The sequence below is a fragment of the Rhamphochromis longiceps genome, linkage group LG3 (genome assembly GCF_057381845.1).
Source record: "Rhamphochromis longiceps isolate RC_006_pf linkage group LG3, R_longiceps_female_GT1.1, whole genome shotgun sequence".
In the NCBI taxonomy this organism is placed as follows: domain Eukaryota; kingdom Metazoa; phylum Chordata; class Actinopteri; order Cichliformes; family Cichlidae; genus Rhamphochromis; species Rhamphochromis longiceps.
In genome coordinates this window covers 17,484,756-17,501,396 of record NC_140559.1, presented here as the reverse complement: position 1 = coordinate 17,501,396, position 16,641 = coordinate 17,484,756, and the positions used below count along the sequence as shown (strand labels likewise).

The following is a 16,641-nucleotide window of genomic DNA, read 5'->3' as shown; positions in this document are numbered from 1 at the left end:
TTTTTTTCTCTTTTCCTTATTATTTTTTTCTTTCCTTCCAAACAAGTAAACAGATCACAAAGCCATAACTCAAAATATTATCGCAGATGTTTTGCTCTGTTCTCTAACCAGTAAACAAATCACAACATATAACTCAAAATGTCCTCACAGATGGGTTTTTTTTTCTTTTGTCTTTCCTCTGACCAGTAAACAAATCACAACATATAACTCACACACTGCATACATAGTCCTTCAGATATCCAGGTTGTTGTACTACCCGTCCTGACCTGGTAGTGCTGTTTTGTGTGTTCTCTTTGCTCTGTGTCGGCACAGTAATGTTCTGTCCCTCAGGCTGGAGATGTGCTGACATGTCTTTTTTGACCTCCACAGCTCGCCTCAGATGGCGACGATTTCTTCTGAGGACTCTGCCGTTGTCCAACTCCACATCATAGGATCTGTTTCCCAGAGTGTTACACACTCTAGCTTTGGTCCATAAGTTGTGTGGTTCAAAAGGTTGGACTCGCACCAAGTCTCCTGGGTTTAATGTGTCCATGTCCTTCGCTGTCTTGTTGTAGTACTTTGTTTGTCTCTCTCTGTTTTTCATCAGTGCTAACTTGTTGTCAGTCACTTTGGGTTGCAACAATCTGTCTCCTATTGGGAGGAGTGTCCTCGTCCTCCTGCTTAACAGTCTCTGTGCAGGGCTGGTAGTTAAACCTTGTGTTGGGGTGTTTCTGTGGTCCAATAAGGCCAAATATGGATCCTGTCCAGCCAATTTTGCCTTTTTCATGAGTCGTTTGGCAGTTTTAACGGCAGACTCAGCTTTGCCGTTGCTCTGCGGATAGCCAGGTGATGAGGTATGGTGTCGAAATTCCCATTTCCAGCTGAAGTTGGCAAACTCTGTTGAGCTGTACTGGGGCCCGTTGTCAGAAAAAACAATATTTGGGATTCCCTGACGTGCGAAATGAGCCTTTAGTTTCCTAATCACAGTACTCGACTTGGTATCAGGTAGATAATCTATCTCCCAAAAGTTGGAGTAATAATCAACAGTTATTAGGTAGTCCCTACCCTCAAAGTTGAATAAATCTGTCCCAACTTTGGTCCATGGTCTAGTGGTCGGCTCGTGTGGTTTTAGTGTCTCTTTCTGTTGTTTTACATCCACAGACCGACATATGTCACGTGTAGCGATGTACTTTTTGATGTGGTCGTTCATACCGTGCCAGTAGACACAGTCTCTAGCTCTCCTGAGGCACCCTTCTGTGCCGATGTGTGTTGAGTGAATTCCCTGTGTTATATCTGCCTGCAGTGCTTCTGGAATCACCATTCTCTCTCCCTTGAAGACCAATCCATCCTTTGAGCTCAGTTCATCCTGCAAAGATTGGAACTGGGTTATTTCAACAGGTACATCTTTCTTACGGGCCGGCCACCCCTTTTGTATTGTTTTTATCAGTGTTTGTAGTGTGTGGTCGGTTCTTGTCCCTGCCCGTATTCTGTCCATGCTTTCTGTTGAAACAGGTACATAGTCCACCATGTTGACACATTCTGTCTCCAACTCCGTCTGGCTTTTGATGCTATCCTGCAGGTAGGCCCTACTCAGCGTATCAGGAAGTAGCATGTCGCGGCCTGGAACATATGTTATGGTTATATCATATTTTTGCAGCCTTAATAACATCCTTTGCAGTCTCTTAGGTGCATGTAACAGTGGCTTTTTAATAATGTTCTCGAGTGGCTTGTGGTCTGATTGCACTCTCACAAGACGACCATATGTATATTGGTGGAATTTCTCCATCCCAAACACAATAGCTAAGCATTCCTTTTCAATTTGTGCATAACCTCGTTCAGTGAGCGTCAATGCACAACTTGCAAATGCCACTGGTTTTCCATGTTGAGTCAGAGCTGCTCCCAGTCCTGTCTCGCCGGCATCACACTGCAGCGTCAGCTCTTCTTCAGGGCTGTAATATTTCAAAACTGGGACTTGTGTTAGTCTTTCTTTCAGTCTTTTAAATGCATCTTCCTGCACGTCTGTCCACTCCCATAGGCTGTCTCTGTGCGTCAGTTGTCTGAGAGGCTCACAGTTGTCTGACAGATGCTTGTAAAACTTTGATAAATAGTTGACCATTCCAACTAGTCTCTGCACCCCTTTTATATCAGTTGGTGCTGGCATCAACTGATATGGCCCGTACCTTCTCTGGGTCAGCTCTCAGCCCTTCTGCTGTGAGTAGATGTCCGATGTATGGTACTTCCTGTCTTCTAAGCTTGAGTTTTTCCACATTTAATTTGATGTTTCTCTCTCTGCAGCGTTCCAGGAAAAGTCTCAGGTTTCTGTCATGATCCATTTCTGCCAACTCAGTCGTCTCTCCTTTTCCAGTGATCAGGATGTCATCAGCAATGATGTATGTGCCTGGCAGGTTCTCTAACGCTTGCATCAGTTTGCGCTGAAAGACCTCTGGTGCTGGGCTGATCCGCATCGGCATTCTCAGCCAACGAAAGCGACCAAATGGTGTTGCGAATGTCGTGAGATGGCTTGACTCTTCTGTAAGCTTCACATGCCAAAAGCCATGTTTCACATCACAAACTGTGAAAAATTTCGCTTTTGACACATCTGGCAAGATGTCATCTATTGTTGGTAACGGGAAGTGACTACGCTTCAAAGCTTTGTTGAGTGGTCTTGGGTCAATACATATCCTGGGTTTGCCATTTGGCTTCTGCACTGTCACCATCCCACTGATCCAATCAGTCCTACAATCCACCGGTGCTATTATTTGTCTGTCTGCAAGGCTCATCAGTTCCTCTTTCAGTGGTTTCATCATCGACACTGGGACTGTGCGTTTTGGCAGTTTGACGGGCTGCGCTGTTGTGTCGATTTCCAGCTCATATTCACCTTGCAAACATCCATCTCCTGTAAACACATCCTGAAACTCAGGCTTTATCTCTTCCAACAACCATGCGTTTTTCTCTGATGGAGCTGTTGTCACTGAGCTGTCCAAAGCACAGATGTTATCATATTTAACTTGTATTAGCTTCATCGCTTCACTAGCTGTTCTCCCAAGTAGAGGTGTTTTACAATCCTCCTCTACCACTTGGAACTCGACTCTGTACTATTTGTTTTTTCTTGGGTTTGTCAGCTTGACCTTACACTTTCCTAATGGACACAGCCTTGACTTATTGTACATCACAAGAACCTTGTCTGTGTGCTCCATTTTGATGTTCGGGTTCAACAAGTTGATGGGAATAACGTTGCAGGTTGCACTGCAGTCAACTTGAAACTTGACCAGGCTGTTGCCAATCATCATGCCTGCAAACAGCTGCTCTCGTTTTTTCATGTCTGATTCTCTGATCTGGTTCACTTCTACTGCAGTCTGTGTCATAGCTGTGACAGTCATTATGTCCTCACAGGAATCAGAGTCCTGCTCCGTCACTGTGTGGACCTTTTTTCCATTTTCACTCTGTCTGCTTTTACTCCTGCATGCAAAATGATTTTCTTTGCCACATTTTTTGCATTTTTTTCCATATGCTGGGCATTTTGATTTGAGTCTTTCATGTGCTCTTCCACAAAATCTGCATGATATCTCTTTATCCAGTCTTTTTCTCTCTTTTTGTTTTACTGCATGCAGTTCCTCTACAGCCTGTCCCGCTATTGTTTTGTTGTATTCTCTTGAAATCTCCATTGCTCTACAAATATCTAGACATCTGTCTAATGTGAGGTTCTCTTCTCTGAGCAACCTTTCCCTCCAACTGGAGCTGTTCGTGCCACAGACGATCCTGTCTCTGATCAGTGAGTCTTTTAATTGTCCAAAGTTGCAGGTGCTCGCCAGCATTCTCAGGTCCGTAACATATTTATCAATATTTTCTCCTGGAGCCTGATTGCATGCAAAAAATCTGTATCTCTCGACAGTCTCATTAACTTTGGGATTACAGTGTTCATCGATTTTTCTCATCAGCTCACTTACTGTTACCCTTGCCTCAGCTGCCACCATGTTTCATCTTGTTCTCTCTAAACTTCACAAGATGCTCGGTTGAACTTTCCCTCCTCCAAGGTAAACTTTTATTAAACTCTTAATAAACAGTCATGAGTCTCTGCTTCTCACCTTCGGGTGTTACACTCTCAAGACTCCGGGCGGAACACACAGGTAAATGCAATTCCCCTTGCTACAAACACAAATGATTAAAACTCCTAAAACTAAGTAGATTATGTTTCTCTAAAATGTGACAATGATGCCAGGGCTGCACCATTTTGCATAAAATGAGAATCACAATTTTTTTGCTTAGAATTGAGATCACGATTCTCTCACGATTTTCTTTTCCAATATAAATATTTATTGCACTTACTCCGTAATTTCTTTGTGCCTGGGGGAGTTTGACGGGTATGGGGAAGTGCTGTATAAGGTTCCCGTTATTGATGTTTGGGTGGTTGACGGGGACTGATTTTCTCCTGTCACTTTCTTGGCCTTTACAGCTTCGTCATATTGCACTTTATGGTGACGTTTAAGGTGGTTATACAAATTCGTAGTGTTAGCTTGCGGTGCTGCTACTATGGCAAAACACAGCTTGCAAATGATATCTTTTTGACTCTCATCTTCTTTGAAACCAAAAACCTTCCACATGGAGGAACGAGAACCTTTTCTTGGAATTAATGTTACAGTGGGGTTGTCATTCTCACCACCATCAGAGCTTTTCCTCTGCACTCATTGTGGTTTCTCCCCTCCGGCAGTTTCTCTCACGTGCTCTTCGTTGTTTTTTCCCCTTCCAGCTGGCTTCTGTATCACGTGGTATAAGGCTCTGCCCTTGTCATTTGTTGAGCATGAAGAGTGAGCGCTTGTTTTCATGCAGATTATGTCCCGGAGCAAAACGCGGTACAATCGTCATCTTTTTTTTTCTTTTCTTACATCATTGTCATTTGGAAATGAGATTGCACATAAGTATGAATTGAGATCGCGATTTTCTAACATTTAATTGTGCAGCCCTAAATGATGCCATCGGACAGATTTGACATAGGAGACAGACCTTCAAAATAAAACAGGAAACATGAGACACAGACATGACAATACAAACTTGATAACATAAGACACTCGGCATGAAACACAAAGGGTGAGGAAACTTAAATACAGGGGAAGAAAATAAAAGAGAAATCTAATAACCAAATGAACTTCGCTGACCTAAAGAACTTAAACATAGAACTCAAAACACTGGTTCAAAAGACCCAGGAACGTGACAAATGCATAAATAACTGAGCTGCTGAAGCAGGTATATAGTGCTGAATTAACTCAAAACAATTCAGATTAGCCTTGACCGTCTTAGCAATCTTCTTTACATACTTGTCCAATTTAAGACGTAAATCAAAAATTATTCCTAAAAACTTCTCATCTTACTAAGTGAGCTGAACAAGATGATAAAATCAGAAACACAGGCTTAAAATACCATCTGGTATTCATTGCATTGCATGTGTGTGTATGTGTTAGTAGGATTAAAACATTCTGTGCTTATTAGGGCTGCCACGATTACGTCGACTATCAAAAGCGTCGACGACTGATTTAATAGTCGACGCATCGTTTGAAGCTTTGTAAGATCACAAAAGACGCAGGAATAAGTAGTAGGATTTAAGAGTGTAATAACGGACTGAAACAGAAGATGGCAGCACTGCATGCACAAGGATGCTAGCTGCCGTTAAACCCCGAAGAAGAAGTAGCTCTGTCCCAGAATTCATAGCGCAGCCCAGCTCAGTTTTCAACAATGGTGGCAGCTAGTTGTAATATTACTCTTATTATTCTTTCTGTGTCACAAAATAAACGTTTAACATATTTTCAGAATGTAACTGAATGTATCTGCTCAGTTTACCAAGACACCACATATTTTCAAAAGCGCTCCGACATTTTCGGAGACGTCTGTTGCCCACTAGCTCGATAGCTAGCCGGGGTTCAAGGCTCACTAGAGCCCATGAGAGCACCGGACTCCCGGCAAATCGTTGTCAAACCCACCGCTGTCTTTCACTACTCAGGTTAAACATATATAAGTCACTTAGATAACTTACAAATGTTATTGTTTGGCTTTTTTTTAGTATTTTATTTGTTCCTGAGTAAATCGGTTTGGCTGAGATTAAAGTTATAGTTTTTACACAGCTGAATAAACGTCAAGCAGACAGCTGATTATCAGAAGCATGAGATGCTCGAGAATATACTCCGGTGTCCCGTTATATTTTAGATAGCAAGGAGTTTATTAAACTTCACCGAAACAATCTGCAAATTTCATTAAAATGTAATAAACTATCATCTTGTCTTTATTTTTACTTAGCACATACTTTAAACACTTAAAGCTGTAAGCTAATGATAGTTATATAAGAGCAGATGCATGCTGGTGCAATAAGCTGTATGTTTTACGTCCAATGGATGCATGATCTGATTAGTCGACTAATCGCAAAAAATATTGGTGACTAGTCGACTATCAAAATAATCATTTGTGGCAGCCCTAGTGCTTATGTATGTCATTTTAATTACTGTCGCCTTTTTCTGAAACAAATCTGTTTACTACACCTTCTTGTTTCAGAAACACCTAAAGAGGAAAGTCTCTATTGTAGTCAAGCACAGCTAAATTCTGCTTGTGAGTTAACCTAGCAAACCACACCGTGTGTTGTTAACACCTTAAACATGTACCTCCTCATGCCACTTCCTCTATGATTTTTGACACCCCTATATGGAGGACAACAAGAGCCACGCACATCAAAATAAAGAATTCTGTGCTTAAATAATGAATTGTAGAATAAATTCTCCATTTGTAAAATAATTCCACATTAACATAGTGAGTTTCGAAATGTTTTTTAAAGTCCTCATTACCATCCTAGGGGAGCTAGGATGGTAATGAGGTGCTTGAAATGTTGTAGGTGGCTGAGTTTATACTGCTACCATTGAGACTGATCGGGACCTCATCTTTGTGGATCTATGGAAGTCCATATATACAGGGTGTAGCATCCCCTGGGTAAAGGTGGTGATGTGCAGGGGGGGTCAGTGGTTTTTCCCTTTCAAGTTCTTGTAGGCAACTGATGACTTTCTTTTTGTAGTTGCTTCTGGGGTTTCACCTTGAAGCTTCATAGGTATTGTTGTCACTGAGGAGTTTAGTCATGTTTATTTGCTCTGCTTCTTTTTGTCAGGGATAAAATACACATATATATACTTTTTGTGTCCAAGCTGAGTAACAGGAGGAGAAGAGTCTGGTGGTGCAGCAGAGGAACAATTTCAGCCATTTGGACTCAGCTCAGCCACTACAGAGGAAACAATGTCTTCAACACAAAAGGTAAGAAAAACATCACAGTTACACTGTTATTGAAACTGCGTGCACAGCTGGTTGGTTTTTAAAAACCTGTTAACAGCAGCTTTATCTTTTCCATCCTGGGCTCCTCCATATATACAGAATCTACATTCACAACCAAAAACCACAGAAGTTACAAGAAAATACAAAGATCATATTTTCTCTACACACATTGAAACAACAATATCATCAGTCGAACTCAGAATTTTTTTTGAAGTAAAAGAGTTTCTTTGATGATCAATATTTCTTCAATAATGTCATTTTCATTACAACTCTCTTTGTAGCACATCATTGTAATGTGATAGTATTACCAGAAGGTGGTGGTAACACACCAACAATGTGTTTTTTTTGACATGTCTGATTCCACCAATGGAGGGAGTTTCAGTTTGTTCCACGACTGCATTTCACACACTGCCTGTGTTTGTATCTCTGTCACTGCAGGACCAACATGGAGCGAGAAGTCAGCGCTCTCAGGAGGCCGACAAACCTCACAGAAGAAAGGGAGAGAAAACCTACAGCTGTGATGAGTGCGGGAAGGATTTTACCCGGGCTGGGGACTTAAAAAGACACCAAGTCATCCACAGTGGAGTTAAACCTTACAGCTGTGACTTGTGTGGAAAGTCTTTTACCCACGCTGGAAACTTAAAAAAACACCAACTCATCCACAGTGGATTTAAACCTTACAGCTGCGACTTGTGTGGAAAGTCTTTTACCCAGACTGGACACTTAAAAAGACACCAAGTCATCCACAGTGGAGTTAAACCTTACAGCTGTGACTTGTGTGGAAAGTCTTTTACCCACGCTGGAAACTTAAAAAAACACCAACTCATCCACAGTGGATTTAAACCTTACAGCTGCGACTTGTGTGGAAAGTCTTTTACCCAGACTGGACACTTAAAAAAACACCAACTCATCCACAGTGAAGTTAAACCTCACAGCTGTGACTTGTGTGGAAAGTCTTTTACCCAGGCTGGACACTTAAAAAAACACCAACTCATCCACACTGGAGTTAAACCTTACAACTGTGACTTGTGTGGAAAGTCTTTTACCCAGGCTGGACACTTAAAAACACACCAACTCATCCACACTGGAGTTAAACCTTACAACTGTGACTTGTGTGGGAAGGATTTTACCTGGGCTCTAAGCCTAAAAAAACACCAACTCATCCACAGTGGAGTTAAACCTTACATCTGTGACTTGTGTGGAAAGTCTTTTACCCAGGCTGGAAACTTAAAAACACACAAACTCATCCACAGTGGAGTTAAAGCGTACAACTGTGACCTGTGTGGAAAGTCTTTTACCCATGCTGGAAGCTTAAAAACACACCAACTCATCCACAGTGGATTTAAACCTTACAACTGTGACTTGTGTGGAAAGTCTTTTACCCAGGCTGGACACTTAAAAAACCACCAAATCATCCACAGTGAAGTTAAAGCCTACAGCTGTGACTTGTGTGGAAAGTCTTTTAAATTTCCACATCAGCTGAAAAAACACCAACAGATCCACACCAGAAAGTAACTCTACAAGTGCAGTTACTGTGAGGATGTATTTAGTTTTTTATCTTGTAATTTTAACCTGATTGTTTGTAACAAATATGATCAGTAAACTTATGGAGTTATACTGAATGAACTGTTTGGAAAAATGAAGACTCATTTTCACTCAGTAAGCTGAGTGTTATAATGTAAACAGTAAAATGTAATTGGACGTTGGCAGAGATGCTCTTTGTTTCAGGCGACGTTCAGGATAAAAACGTTGAAGGAATTCCCTGACTTACAATGTCTTTGTTTAGAAGTGGAGCGACGCACATGGATCCATTTCTCAACCCTGTCGTCACTGTGGTGGTGGGAAAGAGTTTCTCTGTGATCTTTGTGGAAAAACTTCCAATCATCAACGGGACCTAAAACCACATCAACGTAGCCACACTGGAGACAAAATGAACTACTGCAAAGAATGTGGGAGAGGCTTCCACACACCAAATACATTAAAATACATGAACTCTTCCACAGTGGGGTCAAAAAGCACATCTGTGACCAGTGTGGGTCATCCTTCACCACTGGAAATAAGCTCAATGAAAAAGCATAAGGGAATCCACACAGGAGAGACACCATACAAGTGCAGACACTGTGACAAAAGCTGGTCACAATCAGGTCATCGTAACAAACATGAACGTACACACATGGAGGTGAACTTCAGCTGTGACCAGTGTGACAAGAGCTTCAGGAATCTCAGTTCATACTCCGAACACAAACGATCCCACGCTGTAAATAAACTGTTTCACTGTTACCAATGTGCAAAAACCTTCACTTCATTATCTGCTCTGTGCAAACATCAGCCTGATTATGCAGGACTGAAATCACTGGATCACAATGAATCTGAAGAGAGAGAAAGATCCTCTTCTGGTTTCAGGCTCAGACTTAAAAACCTTGAGATCAGGCTCCACAGAGTTCAGATGGAATCTCCTGTAAAGAGTGTCAGCTGATGTCACACTTGGATCTGATGAGGTAGCTCTGATTTCTGGAGCTGCAGTGAATAATCCTGAATGTTACATTTAGGAAGCTGCATGTATAGATATGCATATCAATTTTTTTTTTTTTTCCTTTGAGGGATTTTAATTCTCTAAAATGTTATCGCTGTTACATTTTATTCTTTGTTTATTAGGACACAGTAGTGTTTAGTAGTTGTATTCATTTTATGTGTTACCTAAGTTAAATTTCAATCCTTCCTTCATATTTAATCTTTTGCTGTGGTAAAATCTTCTCTTAAATCATTTTCTCCCAAAACTACAAATGTTTTCACAGCAGTTGCTCTTAAAACCTCCAAAATGAACTAAATCTGTCCACCAGCTTTGAAACAAGACCTGCTGTGACTTTATGTCCAGAAAAAAGAAACTCAAGCTAAACTGGTTTTGGGCTGTATTTCCATATAATACCAGTTTGTACCTGAAGATGAAGCAGTGAGTCAGTGTAACCTTTATTTAATTAGGCAAAGACCACATTCATATTCACAGTGGCAGCAAAGAAATGTTGAAAGTTATAAACAGCAGCACACATCAGGACCAATTTAAAGATCACAAGTGACTACTTTTACTTAATTCAAATTCCTTCAAATTTTGGCTTCTCCTTTCACTTTAGTGTATTTACTGTATCCTTGAAGTCCACATGTTGTTTTTTAATGACTTCATTTTGATCCACATGTTCTGCAGCTGTTTCCCTGTTGATTTGACGTTTGTATTATGAAATCCTGATAATATTAAAGTGTTAGTTATATTTGATGAACTCTGTGTAAAGTTTGTGTTATTAAACAGTTTGGTGTGAAAATGAAGAAATTGTCTCAGAACAAGTAGTTTGAGCTCTGATTTCAGATTCAAACTAATTTAACTGTTTTCAGTGGTACATGTGGAGGTTTATCAGAGGAGGCGACTCGGCTGTTCTCCACTCACACAGAACAGGGTTCCTGCAGCTAATTAAACACTCTGAAATGATCTTCAAGGACCAAAATATTTGATTTTTCTCAAAAACGTGCTGTGGGCATGACGCTTTTAGAGCGTGTGTTTAAGATGCATTGTGATTAACATCTCACACATTCCAATAAAGCAGATGTTCCTGCATTGCAACAGCGCTTTGCAGATGTGTTCTCCCCCTTGCCCGTGTGCACGACTCTCATGGAGCACCACTTTGAAACACAGCTGATTGGCAGATTCCCTTGTCTGCAGAGTCCAAAGATAAAAACGGCCTCCTCCACTCTGTGTGGTTCGTACCAATTCGTCACACTTCCGTTTGGCTTGTTTGAAGCCCCGGCCAGTTTTCAGCACTTCCTGTAGCGATAGCTGTGTCCTCACACTGCATATGCTGTTTCTTACCTGGATGATGTCATCATTCATAGTGATACCTCAGTGGAGCATGTGCAGTGGTTGGTCACAGTCCTGGATTCCCTGAGGCAGGCAGTGCTGATGGCAAACCCGAAGAAGTGTGTGGTTGGAGGGAGGTACAGAGTTTTTTGGTACAATTTTGAGACCCCATTTGGAGGCTGATTACACCACAGCGACGTGATGAAGGCTGTCCCAATTCCAAATGCGGCCGGAAATGCGCACTTCATTTCCCCGGACTTGAAGGAGTCAGGTGTATCATTCGTGGACTACAGGAGGAATGCTGACCCACATCCACCCATCCACATTAAGGGGACAGCTGTGGAGCGTGTGAGCAGCTTCAAGTTCCTGGGAGTCCACATCTCCGAGGATCTCACCTGGACGACCAACTGCTCCAAGCTGGTCAAGAAGGCTCACCAACGCCTCGTCTTCTTGAGGACTCTGAGGAAGAACCACCTGTCCTCAGACATCCTGGTGAACTTCTATCGCTGCACCATCGAGAGCATCCTGACCAACTGTATAACAGTCTGGTACGGGAACTGCTCTGCCTCGGACCAGAAGGCGTTGCAGAGGGTCGTGAAAACTGCCCAGCGCATCGCCGGAGCACCACTTCCTGCCATAAAAGACATCTACAGGAAGCGGTGTCTGAAAAGGGCTGGGAAAATCATCAAAGACCCCAGTCACCCATCACATGGACTCTTCACCCTCCTGCCCTCTGGGAGGCGCCACAGGAGCCTCCGGACTAAGACCACCAGGTACCGGAACAGCTTCTTCCCCACAGCTGTCAGACTCCTGAACTCTGCCTCCTGACATCTGACCCACGTTAAACTCATGGACTGAACATACACGCACCCACAATGGACAACTGTACCCTCAAACACACAATAATAACATGGACTGAACCACCACTCACAACCACTAGCACTTTATATAGCCTCTGTAGGAATTATATCTCACTTATCTTAACTGCACTACTGTATAGCTCTGTGTAAATAATCATTCTGTACATTCGATAATTTTTAACCCTGCAACTGTTTGCAGCTTGCATAGTTCCCATTTCTGTATAGCTGTATATCTCAGATTTCTGTAAAGTTGTTTATTTCATATTCTGTATAGTTTTTCATATTTTTATCCTGTTCATAGCCTGTACATAGCTTGTACTCACTACAGCCTGTACATACTTATAGTTATAGAATATTCACAACATACTTCATACCATGTACATTATAACATAATAGACCCATTTCTGTAATATACTCACATATCTATATTATTGCTAATATATATTGTAATATATCTATATCACTAAAGCACTTCTGGATGGATGCAAACTGCATTTCGTTGCCCTGTACCTGTGCATGTGCAATGACAATAAAGTTGAATTCTATTTTATTCATTCGTGGCGCAACATATCCCAGAATTCATAGCGCAGCCTTTACTGTGGCTAATAAAAAAAAAGGCAGATGGCAGAAGCATGGTGGCTGAAGAGTAAACTTTTGAGTATTGAATTTTTCAACCTCATCAGTTAACGCTGTCCATGCAGATATTATAGATTTGTAAATGATTAGCTAACAATCTTGTCAACACAAAGTTCTTTATTGACAGGCAGTGGGGAGAGGGGACACCTGGGCAGTGTATTTACTGCATATAATGTGTTATCAACCTTTTCATCTTTTCTCATTACCCACAGCTGCCTCCACTTCTGTTGGGCTTAGGCTACTCACTAGGGCTGGGTATCATCACTGATTTCTATAATTGATTTGATTAAATTCAATTTTGACTCAGTAACTGTTTCAAAGTAACTGAGGATAAAACACAAAACAACAGCAAGCTAAGCATTTTTCAATTTGGCATAATTTAAAGAAAAAATGTATTAAGCAGAAAAAATTTAGCTTTCTTTTGGCCAGAGAGGAACAAAAGCTGCAGCTCAGAATCAGTTAGATGTTGACTTTCTGCCCCGACGGCGTGTCCGTGTTCATGTCGCCGGGTGAGAAACACGACATGTCACTGATGCATCGGGTCCGCGCTTTGTGTTCATGTCTTTGTGTGGAATCTGTTCACTTGCTCTCATTTATTGTTTGTTTGGTGGTCATTGTAATAGTTTTGTGAGCGCCTGGCGTTTCTGGCAAAATACATAGAATAAATGACTGAATGAATAAATGGAGCTGCTGCAGAAAAAGCACGATCTCCTCTAAGTTTATGCTCAGTCCTGGGTACATTCAGGAACAGCTGATCAGCTGATCTGAGAGACGTGGGCGCTTCATAGATACAGAGAAAAACCCAACAATCATATGACCCCCTATGAGCAAGCACTTTGGCGACAGTGGGAAGGAAAAACTCCTTTTCGACAGGGTGATATGGTACTACAAGGTCATTAAGATAAGATGGGGCCTGATTATTTAAGACCTTGTATGTGAGGAGCAGGATTTTGAATTCAATTCTGGATTTAACAGGAAGGCAATGAAGGGAAGCCAAAACAGAAGAAATCTCTCTCTTTCTAGTCCCTGTCAGGACTCTTGCTGCAGCATTTTGGATTAGTTGAAGGCTTTTCAGCAAGTTTTTTGGACATCCTGATAATAATGAATTATAGTAGTCCAGCCTGGAAGTAATAAATGCATGAACTAGCTTTTCAGCATCACTCTGAGACAGGATATTTCTAATTTTAGAGATGTTGCGCAAATGGAAGAACGCAGTCTTACATATTTATTTAATATGTGCGTTGAAGGACATGTCCTGGTCAAAAGTGACTCCAAGGTTCATCACAATGTTACTGGAGGCCAAGGTAATGCCATCCAGCGTAAGAATCTGGTTAGATACCATAGTTCTAAGATTTTCAGGGCTGAGTACAATAACCTCAGTTTTATCTGAATTAAGAAGCAGAAAGTTAGCAGCTGTTAGTGGAAAATGATTCTATGTTTCTTTACCTTCTTTTAAATGTACAAAGATGCCCTTTGTCTGCCCTTTGCCTATGGTTAGATTAGTTTAGAATTATCCTTTTAGACTTTCTCAACAAAGACATATTGTTTTGGGACATATTGTTTTAGATTGTTTTATCTCTCACAGCTTTCTCCCAGCTCTCTGCTGACGAGACTAGCGCCACATATGGAGTTGTTTATTTTATCGGTTTATTATTTTCTTATCCTGTTCTCACTGTCTCTGTCATTTGTGCCTATAAAAATGCCAAGCCTCTGTTCATGGGTGTGAGTTGTTTTAACAGCTTACCCGTGCGCACGTTAAAGCATCAAAAGTAATCTTGTCTCATTGTGTCTTTATTTCTCCTGGGTCTTTTGCAGAGTTTTCCCCCAACAGCGGCCATCCAGGTCTTTATGTCTTTAAGACATTCCTGCAGTTTAAGTAATTGGTATGTGTTATCTAGCTCCATAGATAGACAGAGCTGGGTGTCATCTGCATACCAGTGAAAATATATAGAATAGAATAATCCTCAAGGGGAAATTTGGTATGCTATGTCTTCTAATGAAACTGCCTAAGGGAAGCATGTATAATGTAAACAGAATTGGTCCTAGCACTGAACCCTGTGGAACACCATAATTAACCTCAGTGTGTGAAGAGGACTCTCCATTTACATGTACAAATTGGAGTCTATTAGATAGATATGATACAAACCACTGCAGCGCAGTACTTGTAATACCTACAGCATGTTCTAATCGTTCTGATAGGATATTATGGTCAACAGCATCGAACGCTGCGCTAAGGTCTAGCAGGACAAGCACAGAGAAGAGTCCACTGTCAGAGGCTATAAGAAAATCATTTGTAACCTTCACTAAAGCTGTTTCTGTGCTGTGCTGAGCTCTGAAACCTGACTGAAACTCTTCAAATAAACCATTCCTCTGCAGATGATCTGTTAGCTGTTTGACAACTACTCTTTCAAGGATTTTTGATATGAAAGGAAGGTTGGAGATTGGCCTATAATTAGCTAAGATTGCTGGGTCTAGAGATGCTTTTTAAGTAAAGGTTTAACTACAACCAGCTTGAAGGCCTGTGGTACATAGCTGATTATTAGAGATAGGTTGATCATATTTAAGATCGAAGAATTAATTAATGGCAGGACTTCTTTGAGCAGTTTTGTAGGAATGGGGTCTAAAAGACACATTGATGGTTTGGAGGAAGTAATTATTGAAGTTAACTCAGAAAGATCAATTGGAGAAAAACAGTCAAACTTAACATCAATGGTATTAAGAGTAGCTGTAGATAATATTACATCTGTGGGATGGTTATTGGTCATTTTTTCTCTAATGATAAAAATTTTATTTGTGAAGTTCATGAAGTCATTACTAGTTAACGTTAAAGGGATGGTTGGCTCAAAAGAGCTCTGACTTTTTGTCAGCCTGGCTACAGTGCTGAAGAGAAACCTGGGGTTGTTTTTATTTTCTTCAATCAGTGATGAATAGTAAGATGTTCTGGCTTTGCGGAGGGCTTTCTTATAAAGCAGCAAACTATTTCTCCAGGCTAAATGATGATCCTCTAAATTTGTGACACGCCATTTCCTCTCCTGCTTACAAGTCATCTGCTTTAGGGTACGTGTTTGAGAATTATACCACGGAGTCAGGTACTTCTGATTAGAAACCTTAGTTTTCACCGGAGCTACAGTATCCAGAGTTGTACGTAGTGAGGAGGTGAAATTATTAACAAGATAATCGACCTCTGTTGGAGTCGTATTCAGATAGCTGCTCTGCTCTATGTTGGTACAGGGCATTGGAGATGATAACAGTGGGTGGATTATATTCTTAAACTTTCAGAAAGACATCTACTGTGATAAAATCTACTCTCCTCTGCTGTGTAATCAATTATTGTAAATGTTATCAGGAAATGATCAGACAGGAGAGGGTTTTCAGGAAACACTGTTAAATGTTCAGTTTCTATGCTATATGTTAAAACAAGATCTAGAGTGTGATTAAAGTGGTGGGTGGGTTCTTTTACATTTTGAGAGAAGCAAATTGAGTCTAATAACAGATTAAATGCCATGTTGAGGCTGTCATTTTTAGCATCTACATGGATGTTAAAATCACCCACAATAATTATTTTATCTGAGCTCAGAACTAAATTAGATATAAAGTCTGAGAAATCAGAAAGAAACTCTGTGTAAGGCCCAGGTGGACGATTGATGATAACAAGCAAGACTGGTTTCTGAGTTTTACAGCTGGGGTGGACAATGTTAAGCATCAGGCTTTCAAATGAATTAAAAGTCTGTCTTGGTCTTTCATTAATTAATAGGCTGGTGTGAAAAATTGCTGCCACACCGCCCCCTCGGCCTGTGCTTCGAGATTTCTGGTAGTTAGAATGACTCGGGGGTGTTGATTCATTTAAACTAGCATAATCATCCTGCTGCAACCAGGTTTCTGTAAGGCAGAGTAAATCAATTTGTTGATCAATTATTAAGTCATTGTGAAATGCACTATACACAGGTACTCACACACACAGGTCTTTATCACCAGGTTCCACATTTATTTACAGTTTTCCGAGGTTATGACTGAACACAGTCT

The 16,641-nt window shown here is 41.0% G+C and overlaps 1 protein-coding gene across 5 annotated transcripts in view; it reads left to right on the top strand.

Moving 5' to 3' along the window:
• LOC146673228 (uncharacterized) overlaps positions 1-9,230 on the top strand; it is a 49,338-nt gene extending 40,108 nt beyond the window's left edge. For 2 of the 5 annotated variants that reach the window (XM_085401809.1, XM_085401806.1), the window contains exons 2-3: positions 7,155-7,260; positions 7,717-9,230. In XM_085401809.1, the coding sequence (XP_085257935.1) occupies positions 7,243-7,260; positions 7,717-8,793 (1,095 nt within the window). In that variant the 5' untranslated portion in view covers positions 7,155-7,242 and the 3' untranslated portion in view covers positions 8,794-9,230. Of the gene's footprint in view, positions 1-1,282; positions 1,378-1,491; positions 1,559-7,117; positions 7,261-7,716 lie in introns of all 5 variants that reach the window. The other 3 variants (XM_085401807.1, XM_085401808.1, XM_085401810.1) reach the window with 3 other exon arrangements.
• Positions 9,231-16,641: the final 7,411 nt, after the last annotated feature.